The sequence below is a fragment of the Pseudochaenichthys georgianus genome, chromosome 18 (genome assembly GCF_902827115.2).
Source record: "Pseudochaenichthys georgianus chromosome 18, fPseGeo1.2, whole genome shotgun sequence".
NCBI lineage: Eukaryota > Metazoa > Chordata > Actinopteri > Perciformes > Channichthyidae > Pseudochaenichthys > Pseudochaenichthys georgianus.
In genome coordinates this window covers 23,216,693-23,242,113 of record NC_047520.1, presented here as the reverse complement: position 1 = coordinate 23,242,113, position 25,421 = coordinate 23,216,693, and the positions used below count along the sequence as shown (strand labels likewise).

Here is a 25,421-nt window from a genome sequence, read left to right as displayed (position 1 = left end):
GTCGTCGTGGCGCTCGAGGTGCACGTGCTTTCCCTGGGAGTCCCTCACCACAGTCCTCTTCTGGGTTCGAGACCTACGCATCTCGCTTCTGCAGGAACACAAAAGAAGGCGTTTACAGTTTCAATAATGATTGGTTTAATGTTAGGATTCACACGTTTGAATAAATACATCACGCATTAGAATAAGGTTAGGTTACATTCAACTTCATTGTCAATTGCAGTTTGCAAACCAGAGAGTGCAGAGAGGAGTGCCTGAGGTTTCAATAACGGCCCGTCTACACTACAGCGTCGACAGCGTCGAAAGCTCCAAGCTGCTCCAAGCTGCCCATTCACTTTCAATGGGGTGACGTCACGTAGCCGCGCTTTTTCGCCGAACTGAATTGTGGGTAGCAGAGCGAGGCGTCTCAGGCGTCCCAGGCGACTCTGGTCGCCTGGACGCCGGAGTAGCCAGCGCCAGCCAATCAAATCCCGTTTCCCAAAATCTGACAGCTGAAGCCGTAGCCAATCAAACCGCGTCTAAGCTGGGAGAGATATCCCGCCGTTCATTTCTATATTTCAAAAAAAGATGGAGGAGAAACTAACTATCGCCGTAGCGAATCACCCGGTTTTGTATGACCAGACCCTCTTCACCTCCCGGGATACAAACCGGAGGAACCAGCATGGAGGGAGGGGGCAGAGACAGTGGGGGAAACTGGTTTGGGGAGTTTATATATATATTGCTCGCATAAAATCCCCGGGGGTTTTTGCTTTGTATGTCGGGGGCGGGAGATTCATGTGATTGGTTGTTGGCCGTGTTGCTTGAATAAAATCCCCAAGCTCCAGACACGCCCAGCTCCAAGCTATTTTTGGAGCTGTAGTGTGGACGCTCCGCTCACATGTCAGTGCCATGTACTTCAATGTATACATATTAATACACACAATTAAGATTTCTAGAAATACAAGTCTTGATAAAAGCAGGATTTATTTATTGATCCAATTATCTATTTGTAATATTGACAGCGTTAGACGTCTGTTCATGTCCTCTTCTTAAAAGATCAAATAAACTCTTCAATGTTCCACGCAGCAGTCACTGGGCTGAGCCTTCATGTCAAATGTATGTTCCCATGCCACGACTCAAACACACACCACGCAACTGTGTCGACGTCTGAATACTTCGATTCCACTCCAACCTGAGCTACTATTTCCTGAGTCCAGTTAACAAAGGTTATAAATCCAAGCTTTTCATCAGATGTGAAGGATAGAAACAGAAGGACTGGTTAGTTTAACCAGGAGGTATTATCTGTCACATTAAACTAACACTGGGGACTTGTTTATTTAGCTCATCAGTATGTAGTGTCTCTACTTTAAAGAGTCCTCTCCTGCTGATGTTCAGGTGTATATCAGTATGTAGTGTCTCTACTTTAAAGAGTCCTCTCCTGCTGATGTTCAGGTGTATATCAGTATGTAGTGTCTCTACTTTAAAGAGTCCTCTCCTGCTGATGTCCAGGTGTATATCAGTATGTAGTGTCTCTACTTTAAAGAGTCCTCTCCTGCTGATGTTCAGGTGTATATCAGTGTGTAGTGTCTCTACTTTAAAGAGTCCTCTCCTGCTGATGTTCAGGTGCATATCAGGATGTAGTGTCTCTACTTTAAAGAGTCCTCTCCTGCTGATGTTCAGGTGTATATCAGTATGTAGTGTCTCTACTTTAAAGAGTCCTCTCCTGCTGATGTTCAGGTGTATATCAGTATGTAGTGTCTCTACTTTAAAGAGTCCTCTCCTGCTGATGTTCAGGTGTATATCAGTATGTAGTGTCTCTACTTTAAAGAGTCCTCTCCTGCTGATGTTCAGGTGTATATCAGTATGTAGTGTCTCTACTTTAAAGAGTCCTCTCCTGCTCATGTTCAGGTGTATATCAGTGTGTAGTGTCTCTACTTTAAAGAGTCCTCTCCTGCTGATGTTCAGGTGTATATCAGTGTATAGTGTCTCTACTTTAAAGAGTCCTCTCCTGCTGATGTTCAGGTGTATATCAGTGTGTAGTGTCTCTACTTTAAAGAGTCCTCTCCTGCTGATGTTCAGGTGTATATCAGGATGTAGTGGTCTCTACTTTAAAGAGTCCTCTCCTGCTGATGTTCAGGTGTATATCAGTATGTAGTGTCTCTACTTTAAAGAGTCCTCTCCTGCTGATGTTCAGGTGTATATCAGTGTGTAGTGTCTCTACTTTAAAGAGTCCTCTCCTGCTGATGTTCAGGTGTATATCAGGATGTAGTGTCTCTACTTTAAAGAGTCCTCTCCTGCTGATGTTCAGGTGTATATCAGTATGTAGTGTCTCTACTTTAAAGAGTCCTCTCCTGCTGATGTTCAGGTGTATATCAGTATGTAGTGTCTCTACTTTAAAGAGTCCTCTCCTGCTCATGTTCAGGTGTATATCAGTGTGTAGTGTCTCTACTTTAAAGAGTCCTCTCCTGCTGATGTTCAGGTGTATATCAGTGTGTAGTGTCTCTACTTTAAAGAGTCCTCTCCTGCTGATGTTCAGGTGTATATCAGTATGTAGTATCTCTATTTTAAAGAGTCCTCTCCTGCTGATGTTCAGGTGTATGTCAGTATGAAGTGTCTCTACTTTAAAGAGTCCTCTCCTGCTCATGTTCAGGTGTATGTCAGTATGTAGTGTCTCTACTTTAAAGAGTCCTCTCCTGCTCATGTTCAGGTGTATATCAGTATGTAGTGGCTCTACTTTAAAGAGTCCTCTCCTGATGATGTTCAGGTGTATATCAGTATGTAGTGTCTCTACTTTAAAGAGTCCTCTCCTGCTGATGTTCAGGTGTATATCAGGATGTAGTGTCTCTACTTTAAAGAGTCCTCTCCTGCTGATGTTCAGGTGTATGTCAGTATGTAGTGTCTCTACTTTAAAGAGTCCTCTCCTGCTGATGTTCAGGTGTATATCAGTATGTAGTGTCTCTACTTTAAAGAGTCCTCTCCTGCTGATGTTCAGGTGTATATCAGTATGTAGTGTCTCTACTTTAAAGAGTCCTCTCCTGCTGATGTTCAGGTGTATATCAGTGTGTAGTGTCTCTACTTTAAAGAGTCCTCTCCTGCTGATGTTCAGGTGTATATCAGTATGTAGTGTCTCTACTTTAAAGAGTCCTCTCCTGCTGATGTTCAGGTGTATATCAGTATGTAGTGTCTCTACTTTAAAGAGTCCTCTCCTGCTGATGTTCAGGTGTATATCAGTATGTAGTGTCTCTACTTTAAAGAGTCCTCTCCTGCTGATGTTCAGGTGTATATCAGTATGTAGTGTCTCTACTTTAAAGAGTCCTCTCCTGATGATGTTCAGGTGTATCAGTTTGTACTGTCTCCATGCTTTAATGTTCAAAAAGCTCTTTATTTTTCTCATCCTGCCTGTGCTGCAGCTCCTCTTTTCACCCTCTGTCTGAAACCAGAGCCCAGATTGATCAACCGCTAAGAGATGTCCCCCCCTTAGCCTATCACTTACAATGTGTTACAGTGATAGCCAATAGAAGCGCAAGTGTAACAAAGTGATGTCACTATATGGTTATAGGGTAAACATATAATATAACATTGAGGCGTTTCAGGCAGGGGGGGTTGTGGGGGATATTAGCCTTTGCAGACCATTTGCATGCACACAAACCTATACAGCACACACACAAGGGAAACCCCAAAAGCATGATAGGCCCGTTTGAATAAGAATAATGGCCAAACCTACAATAATCCCTGTGTTGTTAAAGATCTTAGCTTCTCCTAATTGACTGTAACACTAAAGCTGAGACACAGGAAGGACATCACACCATGCTAACTCTTAGTACAGATCAGAGTCCTTGTGGCTCCCATGCTGCTGTCCAACCTTTTGACCACAGAACCGTCGTCCTGCACAATCTCTCTCTCTACTACATGAGGCAGGAGACCTTTCCCAAAGCCTCCAGCATAACTCAACGCCTGGAGGGGAAGAACGAGGGAGAGGAAGGGGAGACACACACTGTAAGACTGACTGATAAAGATCAGCTAAACCAAATTGACTTTAAGTTATAGGGAAAACTAATTGTGGAAGAACTGTTGTGAAAGAGTGTTCGGTACAAGCCACGCCCCCTGGTACATCAGCTCTTCATAGGATGCTCTCACTGACACACTGACCTTCTCAAAGTCCTTTCTGGCTGAGGGGAGATCAGCAGCCAGCGAGGAGTCTCCCGTCTGCTTCTCCATCCTCTCGCCTCTCACCACCGTCGTCTTGACAACCTTGCTGACCTTTCGACCTTTCACTGGCTCCACCTCAAACTCTGATGATGTGGCAGCGCCCAGGGCCAGGGGCTCTGAGAAGGTCAACTGAAGAGAGCCCACACATGTAAGTGTCCATGTCAGTACACTTCCACTTAGTGTGACTGTTGATACCATGGTAAGCCGTATATCTGCTGGACTTCAGCATATTGCAACTGTCTGACCCAATGTTAGCATGCTAACGTTAGCATGTAACACCCGATGTGCCTTAGTGCAACCACACATTCAAATGCTCAACATTCAATAACACTTTACAGTGACTTAATCAGCTGAATAAAGATACTATTACAAATACAATTGTTTAGAGTATTTTGGATATCTTTTAAAGTGACTCAAAATGAGCTACTGTGTGTACTGTAGACCTTCACTTTGAAATGTTTGACATTGTTGATATGCCACACACTTATTTGTGATGTGTGCAGTTGTAGTGTGTCTCTGTCTGTTGACGTTGATCTGATAAACCTCAATGCGAAGTGTTTTCTTTTTGAGCGTCAGAATGATGAAACCTTATAGAGGTCTTGAACACAGCCAAAGAACTGTCTCTATGGCCAAATGAGAAAGTACAGGTGGAAGATGCAATGAAGAAAAGCAGCATGAGATGAACACGTTTCATGAAGCAACATTAATATATATAATACACACCATGTGATGCAGTGAGATGTGTTTGCAGCTCGATGGCACTGACCTCTTTCTGATCCCCCCCACTGTGTAACACAGTCCTCTTCACCACTCTGGACACAGTGTCTCCCTCCTCGATGTGCACCGTCTCCTGGTGAGAGCCCTCAATGGTCACTTCCTGTGTCTCCATGCCATCCGCTGACACGTATTTACGAATAATCTTCCGAGTGATCTGGTGGACAAACAAGAGATCAGTGTAAAACCTGAAAGCTGGATGTCTAAACCATGTAGGGCAGGCCAATGAATATTACATTGATTGTTTTCCCCCAAATCCTGGTTATTTTGTTGTTGTTGCTATCTTTGAATACAAGCTTACTTTTTTAACCACCATGTTGCCATGCTCATCTGTGTACTTCTCCTCAGTGACGGTCTGTGCTGGGATATCTGGGAGGTTGTCCGCCTGTAGACAAAACAAAACACATAGTCAGTTCACAGGTTCATGCACAGAGCGTGGTATTCCCATTAGAGCATCTACTACATATCAACCACCCGTAATCCACCAGCACCACACACTACAGTCGTGAAGTGAAACTCCCTCTGACGGGAACCTTTGCAGACCATGAACATGCACAGCAGCATATACAACACTACAGAAAAGCACAATAGGGCCCTTTGGACTTTAATCTCTATAACAAAGCAAGTCAAATGATGTCGACATGATCTGGTGTATATTATGATTAACCCTGGTAAGTCAAAACCAGCAGCAACAACAACAGACCAGTGCACTAACCCTGCTACCCACCACCTCTTCCCAGCATAGCACAGAGGCTGCACAGCTGCATCGGGCCGTTTACCTGAATGATAACTCTGCGTCGGACCACCCTGGTGGTCAGCACCTCCTCCTCTGAGCTATCAGACAGCATCCCTAGCTCCTCTGCTATCTCCTGGGAGAGCGCACATAACCAGCATGGATCATAGTGTCAGGTCCACACAATGTTACACACACACCGCAAACAGCTGTTCCTTCTTTTCTCTGAACCTCACTTCCATGTGTGCTGGCCAAAAAGGCACAGACACATGTACTGAGGCAAAAACACATGTGTTTACACAATAATGATTATGGATGAAGAGAAGGCACAGTTATATAACACTTCCAACTGAAACAACGTGCAGGGATGGTCACCAGTGTGCGTAATACAGGCGGTATCAGACCCCCCCAGTTAACACCGTACATCTTATCAAATTGTCTAAATCCCAATTCTTTGATGTTGATCTAAACTTTGCATTTTGACATATTGGTAGATTATGAGCAGACCAGAAACGGCCCCTGAAATAGGACACACTGCTAGTACCACGATACACTTAGGAAAATAATCATTACAATGTAGGCAGAGTAATACATGGACACTTGCTGTGTATGCTCCTGCGTCCCATGTGTTTTGGCCTCATTTATAACTTAAAGTGAAATAAATATGCAGAATAGTTTCAGAGATTTCATAGCCTGCTGCTATTTTGCAAATGAAGTATCAACTTCAAATCATGGTCTGAACAGGCAAAGATGCAACAACACGCGTATACATCTGAAGAGTACATTCTGACTCTGCAATCCACAGGCTACTGTTCTGCCCCGGCTAGAACCATATCTGATTAACGATCAGTTCACCAGTCGGAACTACGTAAAAGATAATTATGTGTAGCGGCTTCGTTTCTGTGTTTGTCTGACAAATGTTTGAGATGATGAGAAATGATTTGTAAAGCGGTGGGAGCCCATGTTCCCCTTGTTTTACCACATATCTACAGAAAAGTTGATGAAGTTGAAATGCAAAGTCATTATGATCCATAGTCACAATGAGTTAACGGAAATAGCTTGACATATATATATGTTCCTAATGTGAGGCCAAAGTATTACTAATAAAATGTTTTAATTGCTGTCCACAGCACAGCACTGGACAAGTAGTATTTCACACACTGGTGGAACAAACAAAGAGAAATCAAAGGATGCAAACAGGTGCAGGTGTGAATAAAAAGTAATCTGTTATATAATAAGTTCTAAACAGGAATATGTTAATGTCACCAATGCTGACTCCAAAATCTGTGACTGCAACCAATCACACACCAATATCAACGGCTTTTCAGCCATCTATGACACAATACTAAATTCATCAACTCGTTATAGTCTTCACAACTTTGTTATTCTCTTAGGGTTTAGGCACTCATGCACACAAAAGCATTCGTCAGCCCCATTAAGGTTAAGAGTCCACACGTTGTTATTTGTCTGAGTCTTGAATGCAGCTCCAACCAATCTGGCCAGGCAAGAAACAAGCCACTGTGCTCATGCTCAACCTCTTACCCTTCCCAGGAAGTCATCATCATCGTAATACCCTCCTGATCTCTGGAAGGAAGCTCTTCACACACTGGGAGATTTCCTTCTGTTTGATACGCCCCGCGAACCCTCTGAATCATAGCAAGTTCCCCGAAGCTTCACTGCCAGAAGAGAAGCACTTGTAATCTTCCACTCCGAGGAAAGAGTGAGGGCAGTGTATTCAGGGCTGCCTTTCCGGAAGCAGAGATCAGAGCGACTCCCAGGCATTGGGGACGGGGGTTCCGAGATATGATAGGTAATCTCATGTTTGAGTTTCATTTCATCTGGTTCAGAGTTTGTCAGAGAAGGCTTGCTTGCCGTCAAAGAATTCCCCATCTGAGTCAGAGTGCTGTGGAGAATCCGATCCCTTCCTGAGTTCTGTTGGTAGGACCTTTGGATGCCCTGATTCAAATTCTGAGACGACTCGTTCAAATCTGGGGAAACCTCAAAGTCTTGTAGATATTCAGACTCTCCTTTGAGGTGGCTTCAGTCCCACTTGAGCTGAAATTGAGTCACTGAACACTGAAGGATACTGACTCACATCATTCAACGAAGCTTGGCTCAATTCAGAAACTCTCAGGGTTTGATGTTCTGAAAATACTGCTTCAAAATCTGGAGGTACCAAAAGCTGAGCGGACATAGGTGAACAAAGCTCACTGGACTGCTCTTTATCAGGGGAGAACTCAGACCCTGAGGGCCATTGGGGCCTATCCGACATTAAACGTGATATATTCTTCGATGCAGGAGAACTGGAGTAACAGTTCTGTGGGTGGTGTGTATGTTCTGCTCAGGTAGCTGTAGGGGGATTGATTTCATTGGCTGGTCATCATCGAACACCAGACCTATTTTCCTTGAGTCTTCTGTCAGTGTTGTAGCAGACAAAGGTGTGCTTTGCTTATCATCTGTAAGAAACTGTGGTTCCTCTAGTATCTGAGGAGGAGCCTGCAAGTGAATATCAACATAAATAAATAAGCATGATTATTTTCCATACAGCCAAATTCTCATTATGTTTTGAACAATAAATGTGAAGCCAAGACATGCACACTCAAAGGGAGCTTAGCATCAGATGAATACATGGAGGAAGATCAATAAGTAATGTATTATTCCTGAAACATTCCGGACATGTTTGATGCATTAACTGCACTCCATTTGTTAGTCCATCAAGGCAGTTATTTTTCCGTATCGAGGTCACGTTAATGAAATCCAAAACACACGTGATTCTTTGCGTGATTGTCATGCTCTCAGCCTTACCCGTTGTGAGCCTGTCGTCTTCTTTAGTTCTCCAGCATGGGTGAGTTGGATCTTCTTTTCCTCTCTTTGTGGATCTTGAACCGGCGATGGGTTCACAGAAAAGTCCTTTTGGAAGTCTTCCTCACAAACCGCGGTTCCTGAAGTTGAGATACTTTCAGCTTCTGATTCACGCTGTATCCTTCTTTGACAAAACCTCTGGTCCAGTCATTTTTGCGAGTCAGGATTGATATTTTCTTCCTTCGATTTGTTCTCACTGATTGGAAGTAGTGATAATAACTCAGCCAATGGGCCTTTGTTAAGTAATGATAAAGACTGACTGGGTAATAAAGTTTCACAATGTGTCACATGACTCAAAGGTTCAGTATCCTCACAGCAAAAAGCTATTCGTCTTCTGAGTCAACAGTTTGAGGGTTCAGTGGCCTTGGGCTATCATCAATCCAACAATCAATAGGTAAAGCAACACACTCAGAGTCTGACGAACAAGACACTGGTGAGGAAGATCTATCAACAAGGGTAGCGTCAATAAAATAAGAAGACAATATTCTCATAAAATCAGGTACTGGTGAGTCTGGCATTAGTCGACTGACTCATTGGGCGATGACATGGATTCACGTGAGGATGGTCTGTCTGTCTCAGCATCTCTTGAAGACGAGACCATTAGCTCACTCTCTGAATCTGAACCCGTGGAGTCAGGTGATGATGACCTATGTGTAATAGTGTACTCCAATGGCACAGCGAACTGGGGAATGGGGGAGTCCGGAGAAAGCGATCTGTTCTCATTAAACTCAGGCATCGATTCAGGAGATGATGCTCGTTGGTCCATCGCTGATTCAAGTGACATGGGCCTGTATTCAGGCAGAGACTGAGACGACAATGGCCGTTCTCTCTCATCTTCCTCCTCTAACAGTGAATACCCTGGAGATGAATCTGGTAAGAGGCGTCTAAACTCATTGACTGATGAGACAGATTCTGGTGATGATGGTCTTGATTCCATCACCATGACTGAATCGGGGGATATGGGTCTGTAGTCTATCAAGGATTCTGGTGAATCACGTAGATCATCATCGTCTGAGTCAGATACAGACTGAACGACCCAATGATCATCAGACTCTGTATGTACCTCGGGGGAAGGTTTTTCAAAGGCGTACTTTGTCTGTCTGTATGGCTGCTCCTGAAGACAAATGTGTTCTATCACTGGTGGAGGTGACTCTGAAACAAGTTTGTCAGATTGTGAAAGAGATATTTCTGATATGACCTGTGCACTTGAAGTGCAACGAAAGCCAGCTGTGGCTGAGGAAGTAAATATATGTGTCCCCTCTGAAGCATTTACTCTGACGTCATGCTCATTTTTACCTTCAAATGTATCATCTTGGTCCTCATCTGAAACACTCCTTTCATTTTCTATCGTGCTGCCAATACATTGCATAAACCCTGTTTCACGGCTAAACGTTTTCCCCACATACTGAGGATCATGCACTTGAGAAATCAGCTTCCACGGTTCTGCATCACAGGTGCTATTATACTCAGCCGCCAGAGTGGCCGAATTCAAAGGTGCCATTGTTGTTGATAAAACAGGATCTCCCTCATCTGATTCAAAAGTCTCTGGGGATGCCGACCTCACTACTGTACAAGTTTGTGACAATCATCTGAACCTAAAAACAGTAGTTGATATGTCTCTCGAGTCATCATATTATTTTCAAATGTCTTTGTCAAGTCAGGTATTGGCGAATCAGATGATAGGGGTTTTAATTCATCCTCTTGTACTTCTGATCCTAGTGATTCAGGAGAATCTGGCCTATCCTCTACACTATAAGTGGTGGGGCATCAACAACTCACTCAACGCATACTCAATTTCAGATTCAGTGGATTCAGGGGAAGATGATCTATAGCCCAACATTCACAATAACATGCTCACACATTGCTGGTCTGTACTCAGGTATGGGAGAGTCTGATGAGAGGGCCTGGTATCATCTCCAGATGCCTCTGAGCCAGGTGAAGATGGTCTATTGTCATACACTAGTGATCCTAGGCTTATACCAATGTGTTCTGTTTCTGAACACATTGACTCTGGTGATGATGACCATGTCCACAAACATGTTCATGTAATCCAAACATTGGTTGCATAAAGTCAGGTAAGGTGAATCAGGTGCAAGTCTGATTGAGTCTTGAGATTCAGGAGATGAAGGTCTGCTTTCCAAGACATGTTGGAATGTCAGTTCTATTTCCAAATCTGACAAAACAGAATGAGATGAAGAAGAACCTTGAACACATTTGGTGATATGGACTCTGGCAGTGTTTGTGAAAAGTCAGGAATGGGTGAGTCGTGTGAAAGAGGTCTAAAGTTCATAATGGGATGTGGCTGAACCAGGAGATGCTGCTCTGTCCTCAAAAAGCCAAGGGATGCACAAATCAGTATCTAAATCCTCATCTGAATATAATGACCAAGGGGACAATGACCTGTAAGCATTACACTCAGAATATGTCTGGCAAAGCCTTTCTGAAGTCAGGTATCGGAGAATCAGGAGAAAGTCTTTTGTATTTACTCAAAGATGCTAAAGACTCAGGAGAAGATCTGTCTTCTATGGCCATTGGGAAAGATATATCAATGTCCTCATCAAAATGAGACAACACTGACTCAGGTGAAGAACACCTTGAACACATATGTGATATGGACGTCTCTTGTAGTAGTGCATGTGTAAAATCAGGTATGGGGTGAGTCTGTGAAAGAGGTCTAAATTCCTCTTTGGGTGCAAGCAGAACCAGGGGATGCTGCTCTGTCCTCAAAAAGCCAAGGGATGCACACATTGGTCTCCAATCCTCCTCAGAAAATACTGAACCAGGTGATGTGGATCCGTATCTTACTCCTAACATAGTTGGGTCCACTCATAATGTACTGGGGGTACTGGAGAATCAGGAGACAACATCTAAGATCAGCGTCCGACACCCCGGATTGAGGAGATTCTGCTCTTGGCTCTAAATCAAACATCTGTGGAATCAAAGGAGTATGTTCTGTTTTCTTCTGCAGCCTCTGACATCCGGTGACAATGACCTGTAGCATTACACTCTGAATACGGCTCTGGCAAAGCCTTTCTGAAGTCAGGTACAGGAGAATCAGGAGAAAGTCTTCTATATTTACTCAGAGACTCTAAGGACTCCGGAGAAGATCGGTCTTCCATGACCATTGGGAAAGATATCTCAATGTCCTCAAACAAATCAGAGAACTCTGACTCAGTGAAGAACACCTTGACACATAATGGGGACAAAGATGACTCTGGCAGTGTTTGTGAAAAGTCAGGAATGGGTGAGTCTGGTGAAAGAGGTCTAAGTTCATAATGGGATGTGGCTGAACCAGTAGATGCTGCTCTTTCCTCAAAAAGCCAAGGGATGGCACAAATCAGTATCTAAATCCTCATCTGAATATAATGACCAAGGGGACAATGACCTGTAAGCATTAAACTCAGAATATGTCTCTGGCAAAGCCTTTCTGAAGTCAGGTATCGGAGAATCAGGAGAAAGTCTTTTGTATTTACTCAAAGATGCTAAAGACTCAGGAGAAGATCGGTCTTCCATGACCATTGGGAAAGATATCTCAATGTCCTCAAACAAATCAGACAACTCTGACTCAGGTGAAGAACACCTTGAACACATATGGGACAAAGATGACTCTGGCAGTGTTTGTGAAAGTCAGGAATGGGTGAGTCTGGTGAAAGAGGTCTAAGTTCATAATGGGATGTGGCTGAACCAGGAGATGCTGCTCTGTCCTCCAAAAGCCAAGGGATGCACAAATCAGTATCTAAATCCTCCTCAGAAAATGCTGAACCAGGTGATGTGGATTTGTATCTTGCTCCCAACATAGTTGGTGCGCCCACAGTGTACTGGGGTACTGGAGAATCAGGAGACAGACATCTAAGATCAGCGTCAGGGGATTCTGCTCTTTCCTCAAAATCAAACATTCGTTGAATCAAAGGACTACATTCTCTTTCTGAGGCCACTGATTCAGGTGAACATGGACTGAAAGCATTAAACTCAGTATGTGTTTCTAGCAAAGCCTGAAGTCTGAAGTCAGGTATTGGAGAGTCAGGAGAAAGTCTTCTGGACTTACTCAGAGATACAAAGGAATCAGGAGAAGATCGACATTCTGTGACCATTGGGAAAGATGACTCATTTTCCTCTTCAAAATCCCACGGCACTGATTCCGGTGAAGAGGACCTATGATGCGTGAACGTGTTTGGGGACTCTTGAAGTACCCGTCTAAAGTCTGGAATAGGTGAGTCGGGTGAAAGAGCTGTACATTCATTCAGAGAGTCAGATGATTCAGAACAGGGTGATCTGATATTTGAAATGAACATTAGTGATGCAGGTGAGAAAGGCCTAAACTCTGATTCAGAATCAGGTGACATTGGTTTCTCCTCAACCTCTAGTTCTAATAAGTCCGGCAAATCTTTATTATCTTTAGTGTCAGGTCTATACTCGTCCACAGAGATTCCTGGCTCCTGCCAATCACATCTTGAAACACTAGATAACTTTGGGCCCGATGATGTATATTCTGACTCAGGGTCAGGTGACATTGGCTTTCCTGTGTCTTCTGCATTTGGATTCAAAAGAACACGTTCTTTTTTCATATTCTCATATTCAAACTCTTCAACTTTGCTTACCAAAGTGTCTCCTATGTAATGAGGGTCTCTTAGTTGACTTATCAGCTGGTTTGATCTTAACGTTGAATCATCGTCAGCTGACCATTTGTCTTCAATAGTGGAATCAACGGTTTCAGTTATTAGAGAACCAGGTGATGAAGGGCCGCACTCCAACGCTGGGCTCTCTTGCCTCCCAATCTTGGTTTGCATTGCTTGTTGAACATCTGCATCAGATGACTCTGGAGTTTTCAACGTCATACAACCCTCAGTCTCTCCATGTGTCACAGCTGAATCATCCGGAACATACTCGATTCTTGTTCCAGCATATTCAAAAACACCCGTTTTACTGCAAAATGTCTCCCCAACATAATGAGGATCATGTATTTGAGAAATGAGCTTCCAAAGATCAGCATCATAAACAAGTCTATATACTGGTACCCTTATTGCCTTAAGTGGTAAGGTGTGAAGACTACCATCCAATGGTCTCTCTGTGGTGTCCAATACTTGGGATTCAGGTGAGTCAGCTCTCTGCTCGCTAATACCTATGTCTACACTTGTTTGTGCATATTCAACATCGGAAACCGATGACTCAGGCGAAGGCGATCGAGGAGTAATAACTGATTCTGATCCAGTCAGCCCTGCAGTAAATTCTGGTATCGGTGAGTCACAGCCAAATCCAGAGACTACTGAGTCAGGTGAGGAGGGTCTATATTCAGAGGACAGTTGTGACAGAGACATAGCCCCATACTCCAAATTTGAACAAACTGAAACAGGTGAGGAGGATATTGACAGTGTTGCCTGAGCAACACATTCATATAAAGCCTGTCCAAACACAGGAATTGGTGACTCAGTTGAAAGTGGGCCGTTTTCATCGACGGAACATGGGGAAGAGCGGCTGTCCTCTGTTAATAATAGCGGAGACACCATTTCCAGATCAGAGGAGGTTGATTCAAGAGATGAAGATCGATCCAATCTAGCAATTACAACTGATTCTCGTAAACCAGTTCTAAAGTCAGGAACAGGTGACTCAGGCGAGAGTGCCCTGTACATGTTTACAGGTGTAACTGAATCAGGAGATGCTGGTCTGTTCTCAAAAAGAAATGAAATATTGACATCAGTCTCCAGATCCAGATCTGACAATACTGACTCTGTTGAATCTGATCTGTGATAAACTTGAGAAGGTCCAGAGAGAGAAACAAAGTACTGGGGCACTGGGGAATCAGGCATTAAGGCTTCCTGACTAGCTACAGATATTCTTGAATTGGAGGAGTCTGGTGGAAGTGTATCCAGCACCAACAGGGATTGTGGTGACATGGGTCTATATTCTGCTTCAGAATCCTGAGACAGCCGTCTTTGGTCATATTCGGATGGTCGAGCTTTAACTTTTGCATCTAACTTTGACTGATAAGATTCAGTTTGTGTTTTAGCAAACTGAACCACTCCGATTTTATTCATGTAGGTATCTCCTACATACTGTGGGTCACGAATTTGAGAGATGAGCTTCCAAAGTTCTGCTTCGTATGTTAAACTGTGGACTGGCACTGAATCTTCTGTTAAGGATAAAGGTATATCAGAAACCAAAGAGACTCCAGGTAATTGCTGAACTTCTGGAACTTTAGTAGTAAATGCCAACGAGGATGCTAGATCATCAGATGCTGTTTCTAGAGACACAACGGGGGACAGGGATCTAACAGAGCCTTGTATCTCTGCATATGTAACCAAACTCTCTGTGGATGCTTCCTGATATTTTGTAATATTTTTCACAGGTTCATCATTTTTGACTGATTTCTTAGATTTTTTCTTTCTTGCAGGTTTTGTCATCCCAGTTACGGGATTGTTCACGTCATCCTTTGAGTATCCTGTATCACACACCTCTTGAGAATTTTCTGTTTCAATACCTGACAAAGGCTCAACTTCTGCTTTTGGTGTATCAGTGTTGTGTTGTGACTGACTGCAATCAGATACAACTGATTTTATCTTGGAAGTTTTCGTTTCTTTATGTTTAATGGGAATTTCTTCAGGTGTTGACATAATAAAGGTTGAGTATCTTTCCTGAGATTTGGACTTTTCTAGATGAACAATTGTGTTTGTTTCATACTGCTTATCAATACAAGCCTCTTCTACAACAATTTCAGCATGTGTCGTTTCAAGCGGTATGTCTTTCTCAAGAGGTAGGTCAGACACAGAACATGACCCACAATCATTGACAGAACAACTTGAGTCAGGAGATAATGGCCTATTTTCAAAAAATGAAAGCAAAGGTAGGGCCTCGTACTCTGTGTTTGAAAAGGCAGATTCTGGCGATGATGAATGATCAACAATAGTAACAGCATGATGCAAAGATGGTGTATATTGTGGTATGGGAGAATCTATGGACAGACAATCACTTAAGGTTTCTGGAGAGGATGCCCTAATATCTAACATTGCTGACTGAGGAGACATCGGTCTGTATTCAGGCACTGAATCTGGTGAAAGTGCTCTTTTATCAATATCAAATGCACATATAACAACCCAATCATCATCATCATCATCATCCTCAAAAACGGATTCCACTGATGTTGGTGGTTCATTCTCTGTCTCAGATAATAATGGTGCAGGTAAGTTTGATTGATGTCCAGCTGCGGAAGGGGATGAAGCTCTATCTTCATAATTAGCCGATGCTAGAGAAATGGAGCCATATTCTACATCCGAATATACTGATTGAGGTGAAGAGCATCTCTCCCCTATCATTGCAATAGCTGAGTCAGGCCAGTCATGACTGAATTCAGGGACAGGTGAATCAGGTGACAGTGCTTTCTGCTCATTTATAGATGTCCAAGATGCTGGGGATGAGGGCCTGGCTTCAAGAGGATTTGATGAAAAAAGTGCAAATTCAAATTCCAAATCTGACGACAATGAGTCAGGGGATGATGCTCTATATTGACAGGACCCTGAGACTTGAACGGTGATGCAGTCACTGGATTCAGAAGATGCAAAGAAACACGGCATTGTCTCTAAAAAGGCAGACCTAGGTGACGATGCTCTGTCGTCTATATTGAAAGTTATTGATGGTGGCGGGGTTGATCTCTCCCCACTATAATCACTGCCTCCTGATAATTGCCTTCCAAATGGTCTTTTGTTGGAAACCATTGGCGTTAACGGCCTTTCCTCTGCGTTCGATGTTAATAGCATAAAGGTGTCTCCTTGCGAACTCAGCATGAATTGCCCCTGGGCTTCTGCAACCCTACCATCATCAGTTTCCCATGGACACACAGGAGGTGGTAGTGGAGACAAGGGCCTACGTGGAGGTTTATGAGAATCAGGTGCAAGAAAATGCCGCTCAATTTCCTCATCAGTCACACATTCCGGTGAAGATGATCCATCATGAGGACGTTCACTGGAGGTTTCAGATGTTGATTCTGGTAAACAGGACCTACACCTGGTAGCTTTGATATCAGGTGCAGTCTCTACGGAAACAACAACCTCATTTGCACTCTTTCCGAATGAGAGTGTTTTCTCTAAACTATACTCAGCTCTTGTTATGACTGACATTGCATTATCTTCCGGATGAACCAAAGTTGAGTCATGTGACACCTGAATGAAGCAAGCTGGGCTTAATTGTTCCTGTTTTTGAGATATTAAACTTGTGATGGTACAACTGTCATCAGAGGGAGATGCTAGTGTGTGAGTGGCAGTGTCGGTTTGATTTGTGCAAAGAAGAGACTTTTCATTAAGGTCACTTGAAATTAAAACTTGGGAATTATAAATATCAGGCAACACTTTTGACAAATCTAGATCAGTGTGTGTGTGTCCAGCTGTTCCATCAACTGCATCTTCCCTGACTGGAACCTGAAGTATGTCTTCTCGCGATGCATCCATAGGCACCACCGACACATCCTTACTATTGGAACCTGTCAATTCAACATCATATCCATACAAGACTTTATAGAGTCGACGTGAAACTTCATCCATGTGTCTTGTTGCATCAGCAGAACCAGAAGAAGGCAGAACATGTTGTTGACTTGCAGGTTGTAGTGTCGAGCAAATCTTTCCAGACACCTCATCGGTTCCTTTTAGCTCAATGGACATTTCCTTGAAGTCTTGCTCAGCTTGATCGCACTCATTCAAGCTATCTCCAAAATCGGTCACATACAACAGTGGACTCTGGCATACACCTGTTCGAGAAATATTGGAAGACTCTCGCCAGGGCAAAGTTGACAAAAGATGATCATCGTTTTCAGAATGGGTGGTTTGTAGACACTCCAAGCTCCACCCGTCTCCCCCCTCTGCCCCTTCATATGCAGCAGCACCCTCATCATCACAGGGTTCAACAGTGAGGTGAGGGCATGGGGTAATCTGGGCACCTAACTTGGGTCCCCCTTTGTACACAGGGTCTATCACATGGGATCGGAGGTCGAATGGAGTTGTGCGGTACAATGTGAAGAAAGGACTTACTTGGTTCAAACTCCCTGTGTGTACGGTATCTGTCAATTCTTCATATACTCTTTGTGATGAGCTGTGACAAAACAAAACAACAATTCATTTCAATGTATTCATTTTAAAGTGAAGACAAATCAGAGATAACCCTGGTAAGTAATGACTAGGGCTGGGAACTGAAACTCGCTTCTGAGGAAGAACCTATATCAATTGCCCAGTACTGGGTATCCAAAGAAAAACAAAGTATTTGGGTTCTGCTTATCGGTTCCTTAACATGTACATGAACGTGCTGCGCAAAGCAACACGTGTTGTTTTGGAAGGATGAATAAGAGGTGAGATCCCCGACTCACTCCCCCGGGCTGTGAGACAGATTGGGAGGAGCAAAGGGAAGTCAGTGTACTGTTTGTGAAGCAGGGAAATTATTTTGAAATGAAATTATGATTTCTATACTTTTACAAACAGTGAAGCGATTGGGCACCTGTCAGATATATTGCAAGACATGTGTTGGCACATATGGTTAGACACTGATCCATATGATCCAACACAGGCAGGTTGCAGGGTCACATCAGAGGAGACCGGGGGAATGATACATTCTCAAATTTTCATAAAAATGTCAATAAAATCCAAACAATGCCAAAGCCTAATAATGATTAGATGAATTAACAGGTCACATGCATTCAACTTGTTAGGTAACTTACTATGATGTCTCCATCTCTTTTTGTAGTTTTTCTTTATGGGCCTTTTTTTCGTGTAGTGATGACAAACTGGAGGACAGGTCCTCTGCTGTCACCATGGGTACCTCTTGTCCCGAGCCCGGACTCCTACGTGAAGCCTCTGTACGCCTGCCGGGCCTGGGGCTGTCAATGTCCTCATGAAGGGCAGAGAAACCTGAACAAGGAAATCAATAAGAACTTTCTACATAGATATATCAACTAATCATTATTCTGTTTAACATTGACTTGTGCACCTTCACTATGATCCAATGCTATGGTCCGCTCTATTTCTGCATAGGTATGTGATGATGTGTCGTCCTCAGTGGACTTGAGTATCTTGGTTTCGATGAGGTGAACAATGTCCATTCGATTGATCTTAGTCAATCTTTTGATCAGTGTTGTTTCTGTTAAAACAAAAAAATAAGTTAAAAAGTTCCACCTTCAAATTTGAAAAAGTATATTTTTTCCAAATTAAATGAGAGATTCTACGTCACTTGTGTTTCAGAGCAATACTTATGAAAACTATGTTCCCTACTTATTTCTAACCTGTGGAATGGTGTCCTTCCCTTTCTGCCCAGAGTTTCAAAAGGGCATGGCTCTGATCTTGCAGTGAGTTAGGGTTTTCAACTCTTATCAGGTTGATCCTCTCCTCACTGAAGTCCAGCTCCCGAGCCAATTCTGTTGAGAAATATAAAACATTGTAATGATTAAGATGGTAAAAATATACATTTAAAAGATTACAACTATTTTAATTGAAAGCCGACCCAAATGGTACTAATAATGTGTATTTAATGTAAGTTGGATGTCTTTGCTACAAGGTGTGACTCACCAGTCCAGCTGAAGCCCAGGTGGTCGGCTATAATGGCCAACCGTTGCTCTTTCCTCTCTTCTTCATCCTGTGGATCTACTGTAAACACCACTGCAAGTTATACCAAATGAACATTTACAAATAGTATCTTCATTGGCTTTCCTGTTGTTGTTGTTGTTGTTATACTAACAGTTTGGTTAATTCATTAGGACATAATAAGAGTGGTGGCCTTGAACAACTACACAAAAAGCCTGTATCAAATGGTTGTGAAAGACCTTGTAGTGACGCTATGATTAAGAAAAATACTATAACCATTAGAAAATAAATGTTTACATAAGTATACTGTTTAATGTTTCATAGTTTTCTAGCCACTAAGTTGTTTTCACAAGTTCCAAAAAGCCTTTAAGTCAATCTTGAGATATTCAGCACACATAGAGGGGAAGAGAAACATCATTTCCAACACACGGTTCAAACAACACAGCCACATGCCTTCTTCGACTACAATAGGAAGGAACTACAAGGAACAGACGAACACCTGAACAGCTACAAGTCACTAGTGACGCACAAAGATAGAGAATAGCCCCTTAAGCTCGGGGGATACCTTGACTTTGGACTTTATCATCTGGGATTGGCTGCATCTGTGTCTCAGAAGGGTCGTCCCACAGTGGTCTAATGGGACAGACGTCTCCTGAGGGAGGGGACTGCATCTCAGGGAAAGTGTCTCTCTCTATGACTGATGGATCAATGAGACTGCTCTCATCGTCTGAGTGGGCAGCCTCTTGTTCTTTCTCTGTCTCTGCCTGTGCCAACCTCGCCACCAGTTTGGCTGCCTCGTCGCTTATCTCCTCAGAGAAATCAATGGACTGTTTCTGTTGCTCACGTCTCTCTTTCACGGGCGTCGATGAATGAGTTGATTGACCACTTTTGCCTCGGACTGGCAATCTGGACTGGAAACCTTTAGACTTAGCTAAGTCAGCACTCAATGGGCGACCTTGTTCTTTCTTGGCAGATGGTGTGGTAGACTCCGCCTCACAGAAGCTCTTGGCTTTGAAAGACGGTGTCTTGGTTTTGATATCCAAAGAGGGACCTGCATCCGTCTCAGACTTTCTCCTTGAATCCTTCTTTACAGGGACCTTACGCTTTTTGACTTGGGTAGATCGAGCAGTTTTGGCGGGAGAATCAGGCTTGGGAGTGCTCGACTTGATGGGAATTCTAGATTTAGGTTCAGAAACGAAGGAGGCCTCTTTATTAAGAGTGGTTGAAGAGGAGGTTGCTTGAGGTGCAGAGGGAATTGTGGATTTACCCCGACCTTGAGAAGTAGACTTAGATGGTGTTTTGACTGGAATCTTTTTAACACCACTGGAAGCAATCTGTTTGTGTGTTTTGTCTGTTGGTGTGGGTGCTTCTATCACTGACTGTGGTTCTTCTGGAGAGGAGTCAGAAGACTCTTCGCCCTGCTCAGAGTAAACGGATCGAGTGACTGTTGTTTCTGCTGTCTGTACAGTTGTTATCATTTGGTCAGTGGACTGTTTCTCTAAATCTAAGTATCCTTCATTCACATGTTTGTCTGTTTTAGTCTCTCGACCTTCTGGTGATGACTGACCTTTCTTTGCCGTTGTGGATGAAGCAGAAAGGCTCATTTCAGGGACTTTAGATGTGGTGGGATCGGCTTTAGAGGCTGGCTGATCACCCTCAGATGGGGACTGAAGCTGAGCATCAGTTTCCTCTGTTGATGTCTTGGTCTCTTCACTCTTAACCTCTACTGTTAGATTGAGGCCAACTTCCTCTTCTGCTGCTGATCTCAAACTTTCCTGCCTGGCATCTTCTACGAGAGGCTCGTCTAAAGGCTGATCACCTATCTGGAAAAAGGCAAAACCACCTCCTTCTTCCTCATAGCTCCTCTTCGTCATGTCGATAGCGCCACTTCGGGTCATTTCAAAAAGCTTCCCTTCTTGAAAAAGAAAAGGGTTTGGCTCACTGGTAGGAGTGCTCTCTTCTGTTGGTGTCCTACCAGGTGTTGTGTCTGGAGTTGCTTGCAGAGACTGACGGTCCTGTACCAGATTCAGTATTTTCTGCTCCTCCTCCTTGACGCGAGCTGCAAAGGTATCATCATCCTCCCGCATGGCAGACCATGAGTCCTGTTCTACCCTTGCAGTGACACCTTTTGACTCCGTTCTGGGAGGTTCTAGTGTTTCATCATCCTCTGTGTCATCATATACACAGACCTCCTGTCTACACATGTCCTTTGCTTCACCTGAGGCACCAGCCTCTGGCACTCCTGGTTGCTCTTTTTGATCTCCTTTCACTTCATCGGTTACATTTTTGACATGTTTTAGCGTCCCCGTCTGTGGCTTAGAAACCCCTACCTCTTGACCAAGCTTTTCATCTTCGCTGTTGTCTTTTGACTTCCTTAAGCACTCTTCCTTTTGCTCATCAGTCCTGTTTTCAACATGTGGTGTGGCCGAGGCCTTTTTGGAAATACTGTCTTTATCAACTCTTGCAGATGTTGAAACTGTGTGTTCCTGTGCAGTTTCCTGTTGTATTCCTGAGTGCTGCTGGTCTGAGACAGAGTGAGGTCCCTCTGAAAGGACAGTGGCTGTTGTTCTTGTTTTCATGACCTCTTTGTTGCGGGAGCCATCATGCAAACCTGCTGAAAAAGGAGAGGGAGGTTGTACTTTAATATGGGGATCAGCAAAGATAGCTAACTTTGAATCTTCTGCGGGTTTTTCAAACCCACATTCACTTTGTGAAAGCTTCTCACGTGTGTGCTCTATTGTTTCAGAGCTGTCATCCCCTGTTTTGGCACATGCTGAAGAAACCAAATCTTTTCTAGCGTTCATTTTGCTCCTTGCGTCCTGTTCCATTTCATCAAATGTTTTTATTTTGGCTGCCATCTTAAACATCTCGTCCTCTGGGGTGATTTTCCTCATAGGTTCATAGCTTTCTGAAGTATTCTCTTCTTCTGGGTCTTCAGGGATGATAGAAGATGTGGATGGAACAGAGAGGAATGGATGTTCAGGGGGTTTGGGGTTGACCTCATAACTTACCTCTTCAGAACTCGGAGTATCAGGGGAGAGGGGACTCTTACCAGAACTTGTCATCTGAGATGTCTGCTCACAACATTCATCGTCAGCACTAGCCTCTTGGTCTAGAAGCAGCCTACCACGCAAAGCATCTTGGGGGAATTCTGTAGCTTTGGAGGGACCTGGATGTCTAGAAGAGTTACTAGGCGGACCTAGAGATGATGGGAAAGATGGGTGGCTTTTTTGCTCTACAGGGCTACTCTCTAAAGAGTCATGAGGGGGTGACTCCTTGGTCGGGCTCGGTTCAATAGAATCTGGGGACTTATGGGAGGAGTTTTCTTCCATGAGAGGACTACCATCTAGAGAGTCTCTGTGGCTTATTGATAAGGAGTCATCGGCACATGGACTCAGAGTATCTGAGTCTTGTTTTAAAGGCAACTCTAAGCTGTCATGACGCTGTGAAGAGGATCTAGAGGCTGGATAACCAACTAAAGGTAATGTTAGCTGATGATCAGGGCTCTCGTCATCACTAAGAAACGTTTCTACAGTCTCTGAAATTCTCTTTGTACGTTTTTGAGGTTTATGTGGCTTAGAATCGCTGCTTTCAACAGAAAAGGACTCACTTTTAGCGTCTTTGGAAGCAACAGGGAGAGTCAATGCTGTAGACAGTTGGTCACCAGTGGTCTCTACACCAGACTCGCCAGGCTTCTCTGTGTCTTTGCTTTCTTTTTTGAATGTTGCAGCAGTTACTGCTGAAGATGTAGAGGTCTGCTGTCCAATTTTGGGAGAAAGACTATCTGGGCTAGTGTCTGGAGTGGCAAGACCCTCATGTTTCAAACTGTCCTCAGAGCTCAGGTGAGGGGTTCCATCTCCAGAACTGGCACTTAGTGAGTCTGCCACAGCCTCATGCTTTGAGCTGTCACAGCTATCATCAAGGCTACCATTTCTAAAGTCTGTAGTTTCAGTTAGATCTGAATGAACGGAAGCAACTGACTTGGGTTTCATCTCTTCGTCTTGCTGAGGGCTCTGTTTCTTGCGAGGTTTGGAATCCAAAGATAATTCTCGTTCTTGAGAGGCACATGCACTTATTGCTTTGGCCATGGGTTTTGACTGGATGGTATCTGCTTTGGTGGAGTTCTCTGATCTTGACATTGTGGGTGTTTTGAGCTCAAATAGCCCAGACTTTGTCTTTGAGGGGTCCTGCCCTGTTTGGAACGCTTGCATCAGCTCTTTGACTGACATTGTCTCCTCAAGTTTCTCAGACTCAGTTTTGGGGGATTTAGGGGGGCCCTGTTTCAATGTAGGGCTTTCTTTGGCTTTTGGAGAAGGCTTGCGCGCGACAGGCAATTGTGAAGACTTGCTCCCAGTGACCTTTGTACTCTTTTGCTCTGCTTCTACTTTCTGTTGTAAGGCTTTGACCTTATCCTTTATTGACCCAATGGGTGTTTCTTCAATCACTGGAGAGACGGGTGATGCTGGGGCAGGAGCTGTAGGCACACTTAGAAGAGCACCTGTCTCTGTGGATTCCTCTGCCTGCCCCTGATCTTTGCCCTTCCTCCTGACTGGCTTCTTAACATCGCCAGCAGCTGTTTTGTCCTGTCCTTTGGTTGGAGTAGTTGGTTTTGCACTTTTGCTTGAGACAACTTCAGTGGATTTTTCTTGGATTGCCGGCTCTTTTTTGACTTTTATTTTGGAGCCCACTGATCCATCCAGGAGGTATTCTTTAAGGTCACCACTGTCCTTTATTGCTTTTGGTCTGGGAGCCCCTCGGTTGGCTCTACTTTCACGTAAGATAGGCTCTTGAGTTTCCAAGGCAGCCATCTTTATGGCCTCCTTTATCTCACTCTCTGACAGGAGAACCCACTCCTCTGCCATTCTAGCTGCTGTTGCTGTCTCTTCAGCTGCCTCACCCTTATAGGTTCCACTCCTGAGTATCTCACTGACTTTCTCTAGGTCCTCTTTGACTTTCTCTAAGTCCTTCTCCATTATTTCTAATGGCTCTCCAGAAACATCCTCAGTCCCCTTCTCTACACCACACCTTCCTAAGGAAGGGGATTTCTCTGTGGTGTCTGCAGTCAAGATGGCAGTCATTTTGATCAAATCTTGTTTCATCTCTGACACGTCGGATAGAAGGTCGGGTTCTCGAATCAGCTCTGATTTCAGGGCTGATGTCGGCGTCTCTTCATCTTCCATATGGAAGAAGAACAAGTAAGGAGTAAAGAAATAAAAATTCAAATAAAAGGGGACAGACATCGGAGAATGTGGTCAGGACAAGATTGGAACAGGGATCATAGGACAACACATTCACAAAGGATTCTACATCAGGGTATAAGAGGAATTTGGCTTATACTTGAATATGTCTCTGGGGAATTGTGGTAAAGCACAGGCTAAATAAGGATATGATCAGGAAATAACTTGCTTATACACTTAACACATTCACACATGCACGCATGTACACGTTCTCACACACACACACACACACACACACACACACACACGACAAAACAATAGAAAACAACTCAAAGATACTATGAGAGAAACCAGGTAAACCAAGAAACCAATGATTACAATGGAAAAAAAGCACAGCAAATGAAACAAAGAAACACGAAGGACATCTCAAGATTGCTTGGATGCATGACAGGTGTCAATGTAATAACAGGCAAGGTGGCTTGAAAACAACTTAAATGGCTAGGTAGTGTCTTAAAAAAAGAGAGCAAGTGATGATTCGCCTTGCTTTTCATTCTAGACAAATAATAATATAACAGATCATTTACTTTCACAGAAACTAAAGGGAAACAATGATCTGTGGTATACTGGTAAGAGGCATCTTAGAGGATGGGGCACTTACATTCCATTTGCCCTTCTCTCAGCCTTATGTTTAACTATATATTTCAAATATACTTTAATAAAAACAGAAATAAATAAAAAAATGCGTGATATTGTGTTATGCTGTAACATAAAAAAAATCAGCTCAGCCACAACAGAAGACATTCACATTCAATATCAAGACATATACTACATGTAATATTACAGCCATACAAGCACACACACATACAGTTATGTAAGGCAAGTTATTTCCAGGCAAAGCAAAGGGAAGGATGCTGGAAAGGTCTTGGTGAAGGGTGAGTGGAGTGAGTGGAAATGTAACTGTATTAATGAAATTAGAGAATATGAGTTGTTCATGTTCAAGAGCTGCTTATTAGTATATCTGCATTCAGTAATGTGATGAGTTCTTGTTCCATATACACAACTACTGCTACTGTACAACATACAGTATTAGTATCATACACATTTCCCTGAAAACATATACATGAACATTATCATCCATGT

General features: G+C 43.4%; 1 protein-coding gene across 1 annotated transcript in view; it reads right to left on the bottom strand.

Moving 5' to 3' along the window:
* The window catches only part of LOC117463326 (ankyrin-2-like), an 80,466-nt gene that overhangs the window by 2,171 nt on the left and 52,874 nt on the right, over window positions 1-25,421 (bottom strand). The window contains 12 exon segments of the mRNA XM_034105512.2: window positions 1-88; window positions 3,839-3,930; window positions 4,126-4,314; window positions 4,952-5,116; window positions 5,261-5,344; window positions 5,739-5,828; window positions 17,566-17,626; window positions 18,246-18,435; window positions 18,515-18,664; window positions 18,807-18,938; window positions 19,090-19,179; window positions 19,670-24,277. Coding sequence (XP_033961403.1) covers window positions 1-88; window positions 3,839-3,930; window positions 4,126-4,314; window positions 4,952-5,116; window positions 5,261-5,344; window positions 5,739-5,828; window positions 17,566-17,626; window positions 18,246-18,435; window positions 18,515-18,664; window positions 18,807-18,938; window positions 19,090-19,179; window positions 19,670-24,277 — 5,939 coding nt within the window.